Source organism: Salmo salar, chromosome 09, assembly GCF_965601325.2.
Source record: "Salmo salar chromosome 09, fSalSal1, whole genome shotgun sequence".
NCBI classification, from domain to species: Eukaryota; Metazoa; Chordata; class Actinopteri; order Salmoniformes; family Salmonidae; genus Salmo; species Salmo salar.
The window spans coordinates 26,166,040-26,182,790 of NC_138299.1; the positions used below are offsets into that span (position 1 = coordinate 26,166,040).

Genomic DNA, 16,751 nt, shown 5'->3' on the forward strand with positions numbered 1-16,751 from the left:
CTGTATCATCATGATGATGCCGCGCCCCGTGCACAAAGCAAGGTGCATACAGAAATGGTTTGTCGAGATAGGTGTGGAAGAACTTGACTGGCCTGCACAGAGCCCTGACCTCAACCCCATCGAACACCTTTGGGATGAATTGGAACGCCAACTGCGAGCCGGGCCTAATCAACACACATCAGTGCCCGACCTCACTAATTGTCTTGTGGCTGAATGGAAGCAAGTCTCCACAGCACTGTTTCAACATCTAGTGGAAAGCCCTCCCAGAAGAGTGGAGGCTGTTATACCAGCAAAGGGGGGACCAACTCCATATTAATGCCCATGAGTTTGGAATGAGATGTTCGACGAGCAGGTGTCCACATACTTTTGGTCGTGTAGTGTATAATGGTAACAACTATTTGGTTGTAGCATAAACCTTTTCCATTCCCCTTTTTTCAAATCAACCCCTTCCCTCCTTCCTCTGTTACTCCCCCACCCCTCTCTGCAGTGTGTAAGGATACGAGGTGTCCCTTCCGTCCTGCAGACCAGGTAGAGGCATGCGGCCACCACGTGGGCCACCCTTCGGCCCCGTGTCAGGCGTTTACACACGGCCATCTTGTAGAAGTTGAAGGCCGTGTCCAGGCAGTGCTGGTTCAGCTGCAGCTGGTGACCCAGCGTGTTGATCTGACGTCTCCCTGGAGACAAACACAGACATGTTATGACACACAGTTCGAAGTCGTACACTCAGACGCACCCTCATAGGCACTTAAGGCATATAATAAACAGAGTAGACAAAGATCCACACACGACAGGGATTGTAATTACCCTGACGTTCAGTTCAGGTGTTTCGAAATCAGTGTGCCCTTCACTCTCCTGATTAACTTTTCATGAAAACACTCAGACATTATACACAATCAGATGTCCCAGTGAATACACACAGGTACTCGTGAGATGGGTGTGGCAAACTACTGCTGCTGAGGTAATGCAACATCTTACTGTGATTAACCTGTTGGGGGTAGGGGGCAGTATTTGCATGGCCGGATAAAAAAAACATACCTGATTTAATCTGGTTACTACTCCTGCCCAGTAACTAGAATATGCATATAATTAGTAGATTTGGATAGAAAACACTAAAGTTTCTAAAACTGTTTGAATGGTGTCTGAGTATAACAGAACTCATATGGCAGGCCAAAACCTGAGAAGATTCCATGCAGGAAGTGGAAATCTGATTTGTGGAATCACCTTCAACACTTTGCCTATGAGAAACACCGTGAGTTAGGATTCATTTAGCACTTCCTAAGGCTTCCACTAGATGTCAACAGTCTTTACAAAGTGGTTTGAGTCTTCTATGGTAGAAACTGACCGAAAGAGAGGCTTGGAAAGTTGGTCACAGGGGGAGGGCCATTACTACTATGACACGGGCGCCCATGGGAACCCTTTTGTTCCCGAAACGTTTAGTAAGACAATGCAATCGTCCGCCTTGAATATTATTGAAGCTCTGGTTGAAAAAGGCCCTAAAGATTTATGTTATACAACGTTTGACATGTTTGAACGAACGTAAATATATATTTTTTGCTCTTTCGTGGCGACAAGTCCCGCGTGCTACAGTACATTATGAGTAGCCTTCGGAACGCGCTAACAAGAAAGAGCTATTGGGACATAAATTATTAACTTTTTCGAACAAAACTACATTTGTTGTGGACCTGGGATTTCTGGAAGTGCCTTCTGATGAATATAATCAAAGGTAAGGGAATATTTACAATAGTTTATATGATTTTAGATGGTTCCAAGATGGCGCTAATCTGTATCGCCTAGCCTATTTTTCTGAGCATACCACCTCGTTTATTGCAAAGTGTGATTTCCCAGTAAAGTTATTTTTAAATCTGGCAATGCGGTTGCATTCACGAGATGTTAATCTATAATTCTTTGAATGACAATATTACATTTTAACAATGTTTTCGAATAGTAATTTTGTAAATTGTAGCGCTGATTCACCGGAAGCATTTGAGGGAAAATATTTTCTGAACGTCACGCGCCGATGTAAAATGCTGTTTTTATATATAAATATGAACTTTATCGAACAAAGAATGCATGTATTGTGTAACATGATGTCCTAGGAGTGTCATCTGATGAAGATTGTCAAAGGTTAGTGCTGCATTTAGCTGTGTTTTGGGTATTTGCGATGCATGCTAGTTGCTTTGAAAATGGCAGTGTGATTTTTTTTGGCAGGGTACTCTCCTAACATAATGTAATGTTTTGCTTTTGCTGTAAAGCCTTTTTGAAATCGGACAATGTGGTTCGATTCAGGAGAGGTGTATCTATAAAATGGTGTAAAATAGTCATATGTTTGAGAAATTGAAGTTATAGCATTTATGAGGTATTTGTATTTCGCGCAACGTGATTCCACTGGCTGTTGACTAGGGTGGGACGCAAGCGTCCCAGGTTCCCAGACAGGTTAAATATTCCCCCTACCTTTGCTTCAGATTATAGGGCATCCGCACATCACCAGAATTACTCATACCTAGGGATGCACATTTTGGGGAATTTTCAGAGGTGGAAACTTTCTGTAGGAATATATGCAAATTAATATTACTACCATTTAAAATGTAATGTTTTTTTTTGCATTGGAGACAGAAACAAACCTTTTACCTAATAAGTAGACAAAATTGCAAATTATTAAATCCTGCCAATAGAAATAAAAAAACAATTTAGTTAAGAATTGAACTTAAATTAAATGAGTTGACTTCACATGGGATGATTTCACTGAACAACAAAAGGGAATATTGAATGATCCCCAATGACCCATCGCATCTCCCAAAAACGTTTTCAACATACAATGATAACCAAAGCTTTAGTTTCTAGACTGTCTTCCTCTCAGGCTTTCATGTCTTCTCCCTGGACCTCCTCAATGTCCACCTCTTGAACATCAGACTGAGGCCTCATCTTCACTGTCACTTTCCAACCTTGAGGATGGCTCGTTGTCAGGCTCATAAAGCCTCGAATTTGCCCGGATGGCCACCAATTGTTCAACCCTTGTATTGGTCAGCCTGTTGCTTGCTTTGGTGTGCGTGTTCCCAAACAAGGACCAGTTGCGCTCTGAGGGGGTGGGATTTTGAGGATGATGGAGGAAACAACGGAAAGAGCCTCAGATGCACAAAGTCCCTTCCACCAGGTGGCTGATGAGATATGTTGGCACGACTGCCATCTTGCATCTCCATCCCAAAGCCCTTGCTTGGAAGTGTACTTCGCCAGACTGCCAAGAACCTTGCCCTTATCCAGGCCAAGGTGGCGAGACATGGTAGTGATGACACCATAGGCCTTGTTGATTGCTGCACCAGACAGGATGCATACTTGGGGTCCAACATGTACGCTGCGGCGTGTATGGGCTTCAAGCAGAAGTCTTCACGCTTTTTGATGCATTTCAGAACTGCAGTTTCCTCTGCTTGGAGCAACAGTGAAGTGGGCAGGGCAGTAAAGATCTCCTCTCTTACATCTGCAAGCAGAGTCTGAACATCAGACAGGATGGCATTGTCTCCCTCAATCTGTGCAATGGCTACTGCTATAGGTTTCAGGAGTTTCAGGCTGCTTACTACCACTCTCTCCCAAAATACATAATCCAGGAGGGTCCTCTTGATGGGATTGTCCATATCGGCAGACTGTGATATGACCATTTCTTGGAGAGACTCCTTCCCCTCCAGGAGACTGTCAAACATGATGACAACACCACCCCAACGGGTGTTGCTGGGCAGCTTCAATGTGGTGCTCTTATTCTTCTCACTTTGCTTGGTGAGGTAGATTGCTGCTATAACTTGATGACCCTTCACATACCTAAACATTTCCTTGGCTCTCTTGTAGAGTGTATCCACTGTTTTCAATGCCCTGATGTCCTTGAAGAGCAGATTCAATGCATGAGCAGCACAGCCAATGGGTGTGATGTGAGGGTAGGACTCCACTTTAGACCAAGCAGCCTTCATGTTCGCAGCATTGTCTGTCACCAGTGCAAATACCTTCTGTGATCCAAGGTCATTGACTGCCTTCAGCTCATCTGCAATGTAGAGACAGACCAGTGTGTCTGTTGTCCCTTGCGTCTGTGCTCTTGTAGAATACTGGTTGAAGGGTGGAGATGTAGTTAATTATTCCTTGCCCACGAACATTCGACCACCCATCAGCAATACAGTCTGCTTTCTCTATGATTTGCTTGACCTTCACTTGAACTCTGTTGAACTCTGCATCCAGCAAATGAGTAGATCAAGCATATCTGGTTGGAGGGGTGTATGCTGGGTGAATAATATTCAGAAATCTCTTCCAATACACATTGCCTGTGAGCATCAGAGGTGAACAAGTTGCATACACAGCTCGAGCAAGACATTCATCAGCATTTCTCTGACTACGTTCCTCCATTGAGTCAAAAAACCTCTGATTCCAGGAGGACCATGAGCTGTTGCTATGGATAAGGTGTCTGATTCATCATTTTCACCTCGAATAGAAGTAGGGGGACTTTTGTCAGAGGTTGCTTGTTGTGAGCGCTGAGGGAACTTTATGCACTTGGCCAGATGATTCTGCATCTTTGTTGCATTCTTCACATATGATTTGGCACAGTATTTGCAAATGTACACAGCTTTTCCTTCTACATTAGCTGCAGTGAAATGTATCCACACATCAGATAGTGCCTGTGGCATTTTCCTGTAATGACTAGGGGGAAAAGTAAAAAAACCCACATGGTAGTAAAAACTAACTAGCAGAAATAGTTAACAAGTTAGAAATGATTTAAACACACTTTGTTGTAGGCTACTATTTACTAGTTAACAAAAAATAACGTATGTCATAAAATATATTCACCCCACACAGTATTGTAATCAAAACTTACAAGAAAGCATGTAGTCCTTGGCTCAGACAGTGTAATAGTGTGGGCTCAATAACATCTCATTTGTGCACAAGATCTTGAGAATCAGCTGTACATGTGATGGAAGAATGCACTGTGCATGCAAAGGGTTGCAATTCCATTGAATTAGGGATAGTTTCACCAAAATATGCCACAAGACCTAGAATTGCCTCGTGTATCCCACAAAGGTTCACTGTTATAAGCTATCTTTTTTGATGAATTTAAGCAAAATTCCCCAAATTCCAGGGCTTAACTTCCCATGGCAAATTCCCAGAAAAATTCCAGAAATGTACCGGAAAGTTACCGACCCTTTGCAACCCTACTCATACCACTCCCTCCTCATTCCCCTCAAGTTGTGACAAACTCTAAAGATCCTGATTTCTATACAGCTTTGTCTATACAGCTTTGTCTATCCATTTTCCAAACCCCAACCAGCATCATCCGGTACATTTATTGTGACAGCTGGATAAAATTGGAAAGCCCCACACTAGCGATATATTGAGGTAGTTTGGGTCGAACGCAGGACATATGAGATGTTCTCCAGTAATGGGAAAAGGAACCTGTTGGTCATTGTGAGGAGACGTGATGAGTTGGGGCGGGGGGAGGCGGGAGCCGTGCCAGTGGGGAAGATGATTGCATTAATCAGAGTGTGGGTGGGTGGGTGGGAGAGCAGAGGGTGGCCTGGCCAGACACTTGGGATGTTTATGGAGGAGAGCATTCCCTCACAGCACCACTCGTTCTTTCAGAGCTCCATAGACACTATAAATCTCCCCGCAGCATGACAGACCTATTACCCCATACAAACTCATACCCGGCTGTAACTATATGTCTCTCTGCTCCTCTCACACACACACATATATTAGTCATCATCCACAAAATCTGACTAACGTCTGTCTCATCCCTACAGACACACTGACAGTGCTATGTTTGCAAGCCCCCCCCCCCCCCCACACACACACACTCTCTCTCTCTCTCTCTTGCTTAGCAGTTAGCCAGCACTATATTGATCATCAGTACCATGGGAGCAGCAGGAGCCGCAGACGACTACTCACATTAGGTTACTGGGAGATAACTGACATTCTATGGCCGAGTAAAAGTAACTTCCAAATAAACGTGACTAAACAAACAGGAAATCATCAAAACTAGGCAACACAGACTGACTGAATGTGTCCGACCAGACAAAGGAAACGTATGACATCAGCCCTTTCCTGAGGCATTCAAGCATGCAATGGATGTTTGCTTGTGCCAACCAAGCTCTGCTGTAGACACACCCTGTTAATCTCTCATTGGACATTAAAAGGAAATGGGTTGTCCCTACCAAGTTTGTTGTGCTTCTGAAATAAGGTGCCGATACAGATGCCACTTTAAGAGGGGAAGAGGACCATGTAAAGCAGATGGCATCAGTTTAGTCTGTCTAGTATAAGACAAAATGCTTTACTTTCAAGACATCATGAAAGACAGCATTAAAACAAAGGTTAATATCCTAGTGCACCCACATTTGAGGATTAGGCCTGCTGTAAGTGTAATGAGTTACGACGATGCATGCTGTAAGTGTAATGAGCTCTTATGATGCATGCTGTAAGTGTAATGAGTTATTATGATGCATGCTGTAAGTGTAATGAGTTATTATGATGCATGCACACCAATGCTTTAGGAATGCAAGTGGTGACCCCTAATTATTAACTCACCGTTCTGCAGGGTCTGGGCCCGGGACTCCCTTCCAACGCCCGTATAGAGCCCTTCCCCAAAAGTGGGGTTCCTTCCAGAGGCTATAAATAGGAGAAAGAGAGAAGCATTACATCACGACACACCAAGAGCGCAATCTTTAACATTTACAAAACAGTAGGGCTGTGACGATACTTCCAACCTTTTCTCCTTAACAAAAATGAAAACACAAAGCAGACAACTCTTTGGTCCTTTAAAAACCTGCTGTATGTGAGATATTGTGTGCCATAGCTTGGAAAATAAATACATATGAGACTGGATGATAACAATAACATTAGGGCTGTTTTCCTGAATAAAGTTAAATCTGCTTCATGTTTTGTTTCTTTTCCACAGTACTAGCGAGTATCACGATACTGTTAACACACAATTTAGCAGATGTTATAGCGGGTCCAGCAAAATGCTTACAGTGCCTTCAGAAAGTATTCACAACCCTTTACCTTTTCCACATTTTGTTGTGTTACAAAGTGGGATTAAAATGGATAATTGTCATTTTTTTTGTCAACGATTTATAGAAAAGAAAATCTAACATTTGTTAAAAATGTATGAAAAATGAAACACTAATATCTTGATTAGATAACTATTCAACCCTCTGAGTCAATACATGCTAGAATCACCTTTTGCAGCGATTACAGCTGTGTCTTTCTGGGTAAATCTCGAAGAGCTCTTCACTCCTGGATTGTGCAACATTTGCCCATTATTCTATTCAACATTTTTCAAGCTCTGTCAAATTGGTTGTTGATCCTTGCTAAACAACCACTTTCAGGTCTTGCCATAGATTTTCAACCAAATTTAAGTCAAAATTGTCACTCGGCCACTCAGGAACATTCACTGTCTTCTTGGTAAGCTACTCCAGTGTAGATTTGGCTTTGTATTTTAGGTTATTGTCCTGCTGAAAGCTGAATTTCCTCTCCCAAGTACTGGTGGAAAGCAGACAACCAGACATTCCTCTAGGATTTTGCCAGTGCTTAGCTCCATTCGGTTTCTTTCTTATCCTGAAAAACTCCCCAATAGTCAACAATTACAAGCACACCCATAACATGATGCAGCCACCACAATGCTTGAAAATATGGAGAATGGTACTCAGTAATGTGTTGTATTGGATTTGCCCCAAACATAACACATTGTATTCAGGACAAAAAGTTAATTGCTTTGCCACAATTTTTGCAGTATTACTTTTGTGCCTTGTTGCAAACAATATGCAGGTTTTTGAATATTTTCCTTCTGTACAGGCTTCCTTCTGTTAATTGGGTTAGTATTGTGGAGTAACTATAATGCTGTTGACCCATACTCAGTTCTCTATCGAAGCCATTAAAACGCTGTTTTAAAGTCACCATTGGCCTCATGGTGAAATTCCTGAGCAGTTTCCTTCCTCTCCGGCAACTGAGTAAGGAAGTACGCCTGCATCTATGTAGTGACTGGGTGTACTGATACACCATCCAAAGTGTAATTAATAACCTCATTATTTATATTTATTTAACTAGGCAAGTCAGTTAAGAACAAATTCTTATTTACAATGACGGCCTAAAATACTCAAAGGGATATTCAATGACTGCTTTTTATTTTTATTATCCCCCCAATCTACCAATAGGTGCCTTCTTCGTGAAACATTTGAAAACCTCCCTGGTCTTTGTGGTTGAATCTGTGCTTGAAATTCACTGCTTGACTGAGGGACCTTACAGATAATTGTGTGTGTGAGGTACAGAGATGAGGTGGTCATTAAAAAAAAAATCACGTTAAACACTATTATTGCACACAGAGCGAGTCCATGGAACTTGTGACTCAAGCACATATTTACTCCTGAACTTTTAGGTTTACCATAACAAAGGGGTTGAATACTTATTGACTAAAGACATTAAATCTTTTCATTTTTAATTAATAAAAAAAGAAATGCAAACCATAATTCCACTTTGTCATATTAGGGTATTGTGTGTAGTAAGTAGACTTGCACGAGCCTTGGCTTGCGAGAGCCAGAACAGCTCATAGGGCAGGATGCCTGTTTCTGTAGTGCGAGGCAGATTGATGTACAAGTACACCACCTTGAGAGGACGCTAGTCTATCGCAGGGCCTTACCACCAATCTAACTAAAAAATAAAAAATCTATTTAACTTTTTTAGGATAGGGAGCAGCATTCGGAATTTTGGATGAAAAGCGTGCCCAAACTAAACTGCCTGCTACTCAGGCCCAGAAGCTAGTATATGCATATAATTGGTAGATTTGGATAGAAACCACTCTAAAGTTTCTAAAACTGTTAAAATAATGTCTGAGTATAACAGAATTTATTTGGCAGGCGAAACCCCGAGGACAAACCAGCCAGGATTTTTGTTGTTGTTGAGGTGGCAGTGTTTTCAATATGTTTTCTATGTGGATCTAGATTTCTAAGGCACTTGCTTGCAGTTCCTATCGCTTCCACTGGATGTCAACAATCTTTAGAAACTGGTTGATGTTTTTCTTTTGAGTAATGAAGAAGTACGGCTGTTCAGAACGAGGGTCGAGTCTAGTGTACTGTTGTGGTTCGGCGAGCGACCTGAAAGCTCGCTCCACATTGTTTTCGCCGGTATTGAACACAGTTTATCCCGTCTTAAATTTTAGCGATTATTTACGTTAAAAAAATACCTAAAGTTGTTTGAAATGTTTGGATCAACATTACAGGTAACTTTTTACGGTGTTTTGCGGAATCAAACGTGCCAAATAAATTGACATTCTGGAGATATAACGACGGAATTTATCGAACAAAAGGACCATTTATGATGTTTATGGGACATATTGGAGTGCCAACAGAAGAAGATCTTCAAAGGTAAGGCATGAATTATATCGTTATTTCTGAGTTTTGTGTCGCGCCTGGCGGGTTGAATTATGATTGTCATGTGTTTGTTTGATGGGGTGCTGTCCTCAGATAATCGCATGGTTTGCTTTCGCCGTAAAGCCTTTTTGACACGGTGGCTAGATTAACAAGAAGTTAAGCTTTAATTTGGTGTATTGCACTTGTGAATGTATGAACGTTTAAAAAAAAAATTATATATTTCACACGCTGCCATTTCACCGGATGTTGTCGAAACATTCCGCTAGCGGAACCCCTAGCCGTAAAAGGTTAATCCATTTTAAATTCAGGCTGTAACAACAAAATGTGGAAAAAGTCAAGTCATGGATGGAGATTGGACTTCTGGTTTTTACTTAATTCTCTGTACAGGCCAATGATTATGACAACGATTCTGATCTAACCATAAATTCATATATTGCGGCACTGGCCTGAGAAGATTGAAGTTCAATATCTAGCCTAGAATTAGTCTAGTAGGCTCACGTTAACAATACTGAACAAAAATATAAATCCAACGCGCAACAATTTCAAAGATTTTTCTGAGTTACAGTTCATGGAAGGAAATCAGTCAATTGAAATAAATTGGGCCCTAATTTATGGATTTCACATGACTGAGCAGGGGCACTGCCATGGGTAGGTCTGGGAGGGCAGGCAGGCCCAGCCAATCAGAATGAGTTTTTCCCCACAAAAATGGCTTTATTACAGACAGAAATAAACCCCCCTCCACCTCAGACAATCCCGCAGGTGAAGAATGCCAGATGTGCAGGTCCCGGGCTGGCGTGGTTACACGTGGTCTGGGGTTGTGAGGCCGGTTGGATGTACTGCCAAATTCTCTAAAAGGACATTGGAGGCAGCTTATGGGAGAGAAATGAACATTCAATTCTCTGGCAAAAGCTCTGTTAGACATTCCTGCAGTCAGCATGCCAATTGCACGCTCCTTCAAAACTTGAGACAACTTTGGCATTGTTTTGTGTGACAAAACTGCACAATTTAGAGTGGCTTTATATTGTCCCAGCACAAGATGCACCTGTAATATCAGCTTCTTGATATGCTACACCTGTCAGGTGGATGGATTATCTTGGCAAAGAAGAATTGCTCACTAACAGGGATGTAGACACATTTGTACACTAAATTTGAGAGAAATAATCTGTGTATGGAACATTTCTGGGATCTTTTATTTCAGCTCATGAGACCAACATGACATGTTTCGTTTATGTTTTTGTTCAGTATAGCTAGCTAACTCAGCTGGTCCATTGTTGCCCATGCGAGGAAGTAAGGCTAGCAAGCATTTTAGCTAGGTAGCCTATGATTATTTATTTTTTTAAGTGTATTGTATGAGAGCCATAGACCATTTAGCCAACATGAAAGAGGAGGATGGCATTGGCGTAGGGTGAGTCCAAAAACATTTTTTACTTGCGCACGCACACAGAAATAAGTACCATGGACAGCCACATGATATTTAGCTAAATTGATTGGAATAAATAGTTTTGGGTAATTGGCATCTTTAAGTTTGTTTTCAGTGTATTAAACTAAGTATATATAGCCTTGTTTTCATGATGTTTAAATGTTTAAGTTGAAATGGTGGTGGAATAGCGGCTGCAGTGCTCCTGTTGGCTTTGTGCTGACTTGCAGTAGCCAACTCAGTGGTTCTAAATCAGTACGTTGTTTAGTAAACTGTCAAAAACATTAACTTGCTTGAACATGCTGCAGGTCATATAACTGTTTGTAACATGCAATATTTGCTTTGTGGACTTCACATGACAGATGTCGCTATTCGGTTTTGTGATGAAACAAACATGTAGTTGAATTTATTCCACCATGTGACTGTCTTTGTCATCACATCCGTATTGTATATCACGGTGGCGTATGAATGAATGGGTTAGAGAGCAAACAATGCAAATATCACAACAACGGTTGTAATATGGCTTTCTTACTGACTTAGCTTCCTCAGAAATATCACCCACGCACAGCTACTGGAAAGACTAGCCAGGGCCATGCACTCTGCAAAAATACCATTCTGCAATCCAAGTGACTAACTTAATGTCATGAAAAACTGCAGGAATAAAAGGGATATAAAAGTTTTTTATACTTCTAATAAGTAATGTCTCTTAGCTCTCGAAAACCCTTCTCTCCATAAGGTTCCACGGCTGTCTCTGTGTGAACTACAATTCCAACGCTGTGTTTTAACGTTTAGAAACTTCAATAATCAGTGCTTGCTAAACACTTTGAAATATAACCCTTCTTTCATATCAGCAAGAAATAATATTTCAAATTCAAAAAAAGACATGCTTACTGTATCTGATTTGCACAGATCCATACGCTGTGTGTGGTTCCAGTTGACAAACTACACTTCCTCTAGAGTTAAGCTAACACACAGGGTTTCAGAGCATTAGCACAGGTGGTCACTGGCTGTTTTCCGTAAACAAGTGCTGTAACATGGAGATCTGGCCATGTGGGAACACTAACCCTATAAAAGGTGTGTAGTAATTTTTGTGTGCTGATTTGAAAGACATGTTCCTTATGTTTCCAAAACGTACCGCGAGCGATGCGTGTTAACGTTTAGAGCAAGCATCAGGGCTCTTAAAAAAGAAGATACCGTCATCAGTAGGCACTAAAAGGTAGTTGTCATCTATGAATGGGCTACCTCAGAATAATGTAGCTCGTCATTATAACCGAACTACAATCCATCTGCACATACCATCTCCAGCTACAAACTGTCCCACAGCAGAGGAACCACCCCCTCCTGTCTCCATGAACTGGACCTCTGACACGATAATGTTGTCCTCCAGGACCGAGCCACAGCCCACGCACACTGCATCGCCTCTGGCCTGGTCCACATCGATGTCTGTGCCCCCACAGTTCTTACACACTCTTGAACTCATGGTGAAGTCTGCTCACACTGCTCAGCCTGGGGAACAGAAGAAATTGGACACATTTTTGTGAAAATCCCATTTTGTAACAGTTGCATTTATTGGCTACATAAAAATCTACACAGCATGTCATGTATTCTTCCAGCCAAAAGGTGGTGGCCTAGCAAGCATAACCTTCTGCCACAACAATTAAATAAACTAAAACGGCATGAGTGACTGCATATCACGTTTGGAAATAATTACTATCACAATAATATGATACCGGTGAAGCTAGCCTAACTAACACTTTCATAAATCTTCTGTAACCTGACCCTGGACGCTTGGGGTATAAATGCGCCACTACACCCCTAGCTAACGTTACGTGGCAAAGCCTGGTGATCATTTTTCTGACTAGTTTGCAGTACATTTAAGTGTCATTTCTGTCAAATGCGCTTGTAGTGGTCCAATGAGCTTGACATTTCCGTCAATGATTGTTCCGCATGTTTAATCTCGTACCTAGATGCTGAATGAAATTACGACCCCTTCTTAAATCTTCACTAGCCGTGAGGGTTGGAACCACTGACCGCAAACTTTCTACAATCCACTAGGTTAGGTTTTGGTATTCAAAATAATTCTGTGTAGCCTAATGGGTAACATGGTTTCCAAAAGGTGGTGATGAATTGTTGAGAAAATACTGGATAATGAATACGCACCAGCCAATTCAAAGGCGATGCTGCTGACAGCGATGTGGCTAGCAAACTTTAGCTGATAGCAAGTCTCCCGAGTAGATTTCCAAACCAGCGCGTCAGCTAAATCTATTTAAATGTGTTGTAGTGACTAGACAATGTATATAGCTTAAATGTACTGTTATTTGGATTCTAAACCACACATGATTTACTGTAATGAGGTAACAAGCTAAAGACTACCATGCATGCAATCCTTCTTGTAACCTCATTGCCAAGCCCACATGTGCGTTTTCATGCTTGGGAAATGGATTGGTCCAAACTGATTTTCGAGGGTGATTCACCCAGTAGTGATTATTCTCTATCCCTTTCTTACAGAAATGTATCACCAGAGAATGTTCCTGCCTTGTACGTGACTTGTAATGATATTTGTTGATCCAGTGTATGAAGAAAAAAATACTAAAATCTAAAAAATATCAAACTGCTACTACAAACACCCCCTTTTAGCGCCACATGATAGCGACCCATGTACACAGTTATATCACTGAACGCAATGGACTGACATTTTTAAAGAGACACTACCCTAAATCCTTGTCTTGTGACTTGACATCTTTCTTTTCAGTGGCATCATAACCTCATTCTAAACATAAGATATACTTTTTAGACACCACACTCCACAAATCAAGTCTTGCAGGCTCCAGCTTTATATATGTTTTATTGATTATTATCTAGTCATAGGGATCTAGTGTTTAAATGTATAAAAAATGTAACCTTTCTTTAATTAGGCAAGTCAGTTAAAAACAAATTCTTATTTAGAATTCCGCCCACCCTGGTCAAACCCGGACGACGCTGGGCCAATTGTGCGCCTCCCTATGGAACTCCCAATAACAGCCGGTTGTGATACAGCCTGGATTCGAAACAGGTTGTCTGACGCCTCTAGCACTGAGATGCAGTGACTTAGACCGTTGCGCCACTCGGGAGCCCAGAACTGCAGCTGGCCCATAACAGAGCAACAAGTCTTGCTCTTCATTGTAATCAGAGGGCTACTTTTAATACTATGCATGTGAGTCTGTCTTTGCTAAGAGCTGAGGAAAGACTGACTGCGTCACTTCTTGTTTTAATAAGAAACATTCATGTGTTGGAAATTCCAAATTGTTTGCAGTCAACTTGCACACAGCACTGACACACACACTTACCCCACCAGACATGCCACCAGGGGTCTTTCCACAGTCCTCAGGTCCAGAACAAATTCAAGGAAACGTACAGTATTATACAGAGCCATGAGTGCATGGAACTCCCATCTTATAACACAAGTGAACAGCAAACCTAGTTTCAAAAAACAAATAAAGCAACACGACACAACGCCTCTCCCCCATGTGACCTACTTGTGTGTATGTACTGACATGTATGCGTAACTGATAGATGCACACTCACTACATGTTCATGTTTTTAAATGTATGTCAATTATAAAGTCTTTTGTCTGTAGTCTTTTTCATTATGTGCCGACCCCAGTACAACTTGCTGTTGGCATTGGCATCGGCTAATGGGATCCCAAAAAATCAAATATGTATTTGAGGGTGGTTTACATTTCTCTATTGCTCTGACCTTTCAACCTGTAGTCCAAATTACCTGTGGGCTGTTTAAATTGGTGTTTTAACCCTAGGATGCATATGCTGTATTGCCCCCCCCCCCCCCCCCAAAAAGAAAAAATGTCAGCATCTAATATTCCAGGAATTCCTTAAATAACGTGTCTTTAATGTTCTAACATCCTAGTTTTGTTTTTTAATTTATTATTTTTGAAGTAAAAATTGTTTTTGCATCATTACCCCAAGTTTTCATATGTGGGCCAAATATGACCCGTATGAATTTCCTATGGAATTCACTCCATTGCAATCGTCAAACTGACCTTTCTTTTTGCAAGTAGACTGGGTAACCATTTGATTTGATGTTCAGTAGTCTTATGGCTTGGGGGTAGAAGCTTGGGGGTAGAAGCCTCTTGGACCTAGACTTGGCGCTCCGGTACCACTTGCCTTGCGGTAGCAGAGAGAACAATCTATGACTCGGGTGACTGGAGCCTCTGACAATTTTTAGGGCCTTCCTCTGACACCACCTGGTATAGAGGTCCTAGATGGCAGGAAGCTTGGCCCCAGTGATGTACTAGTGGAAGTGGGTCTAGAGTTTCTGGGATAATGGTGTTGATGTGAGGCATGACCAGCCTTTCAAAGCACTTCATGGCTACAGATGTGAGTGCTACGGGTCAGTAGGCAGGTTACTTTAGTGTTCTTGGGCACAGGGACTATGGTGGTCTGCTTGAAACATGATGGTATTACAGACTCAGACAGGGAGAGGTTGAAAATGTCAGTGAAGACACTTGCCAGTTGGTCAGCACAAGCTCAGAGTACTCGTTCTGGTAATCCGTCTGGTCCTGCGGCCTTGTGAATGTTTGCCTGTTTAAAAGGTCTTACTCGCATCAGCTGCGGAGAGCGTGAATACACAGTCGCCCGGAACAGCTGGTGCTCTCATGCATGTTTCAGTGTTACTTGCCTCGAAGCGAGCATAGAAGTAATTTAGCTCGTCTGGTAGGCTCATGTCAGTGGGCAGCTCTCGGCTGTGCTTCCCTTTGCAGTCTATAATAGTTTGCAAGCCCTGCCACATCCGACGTGCGTCGGCGTCTGTGTAGTACGATTTGATCTTAGTTCTATATTGATGCTTTGCCTGTTTGATGGTTCGTTGGAGGGCATAGCGGGATTTCTTATAAGCTTCCGTGTTAGAGTCCCACTCCTTGAAAGAGGCAGCTCTACTCTTTAGCTCAGTGTGGATGTTCAAATAAAATCAAAGCACTTATTGATGAAGCCAGTGACTGATGTGGTGTATTCCTCAATGCCATCGGAAGAATCGCGGAACATATTCCTTGTCTGTGCTAGCAAAACAGTCCTGTAGCTTAGCATCTGCTTCATCTGACCACTTTATTGACACTGGTGCTTCCTGCTTTAGTTTTTGCTTGTAAGCAGGAATCAGAAGGATAAAATTAGGGTCAAATTTGCCAAATGAGGGGGAAGGGAGAGCTTTGTACGCATATGTGTGTGGAGTAAAGTTGGTCTCAAGTTTTTTTCCCCTCTGGTTGCACATTTAACATACTGATAGAAATTAGGTAAAACAGATTGAAGTTTCCCTGCATTAAAGTCCCGGCCACTAGGAGAGCCGTCTCTGAACGAGCGTTTTCCCGTTTGCTTATGGTGGTATACAGCTCATTGAATGCAGTCTTAGTGCCATGTGGTGGTATGTAGACAGCTATGAAAAATACAGATAAACTCTCTAGATAGAGTATCTCTCTTGATGACAAGAGGACCAGTGTTCAGAAAGGCAACAGACCACCTGGCAGCCTTCCGGTATTTGTGGGACCTTTTCCTAGCAAACTGTAGAGGAAGGTTCATCCCCAGCGACTGTGTCACAGTGGATGAGCAGCTTTCCTACAGCTGTGACGCTTGGCATTCAGACCAAGGAGTTCAATCTTGGTTTCATCAGACCAGAAAATCTTGTTTCTCATGGTCTGAGAGTCCTTTAGGTACGTTTTGGCAAACTCCAAGAGGGCTGTCATGTGCCTTTTACTGAGGAGTGGCTTCCGTCTGGCCAATCTACCATAAAGGCCTGGTTGTTGGGAGTGCTGCAGAGATGGGACAACCTTCCAGAAGGACAACCATCTCCACAGAAGAACTGAGGCAATGGAAAGATGTGAGGTGATAAGAGAGCCATGCCACCACCACTCAGAGCAACCAGGGCCAGAAGAGGTGCCAGCTTGCGCAAAAGGATAGGAAAGT

At 42.2% G+C, this 16,751-nt stretch overlaps 1 protein-coding gene across 1 annotated transcript in view; it reads right to left on the minus strand.

The window, feature by feature from the left end:
• The window catches only part of brf1a (BRF1 general transcription factor IIIB subunit a), a 60,261-nt gene extending 47,012 nt beyond the window's left edge, over nucleotides 1-13,249 (minus strand). Inside the window, exons 1-4 of the mRNA XM_014210704.3 lie at nucleotides 12,964-13,249; nucleotides 12,100-12,309; nucleotides 6,550-6,630; nucleotides 501-674 (exon numbers count right to left, since the gene is read on the minus strand). Of these exons, the coding sequence (XP_014066179.1) occupies nucleotides 501-674; nucleotides 6,550-6,630; nucleotides 12,100-12,283 (439 nt within the window). The 5' untranslated portion in view covers nucleotides 12,284-12,309; nucleotides 12,964-13,249. The remainder of the gene's footprint in view (nucleotides 1-500; nucleotides 675-6,549; nucleotides 6,631-12,099; nucleotides 12,310-12,963) is intronic.
• Nucleotides 13,250-16,751: the final 3,502 nt, after the last annotated feature.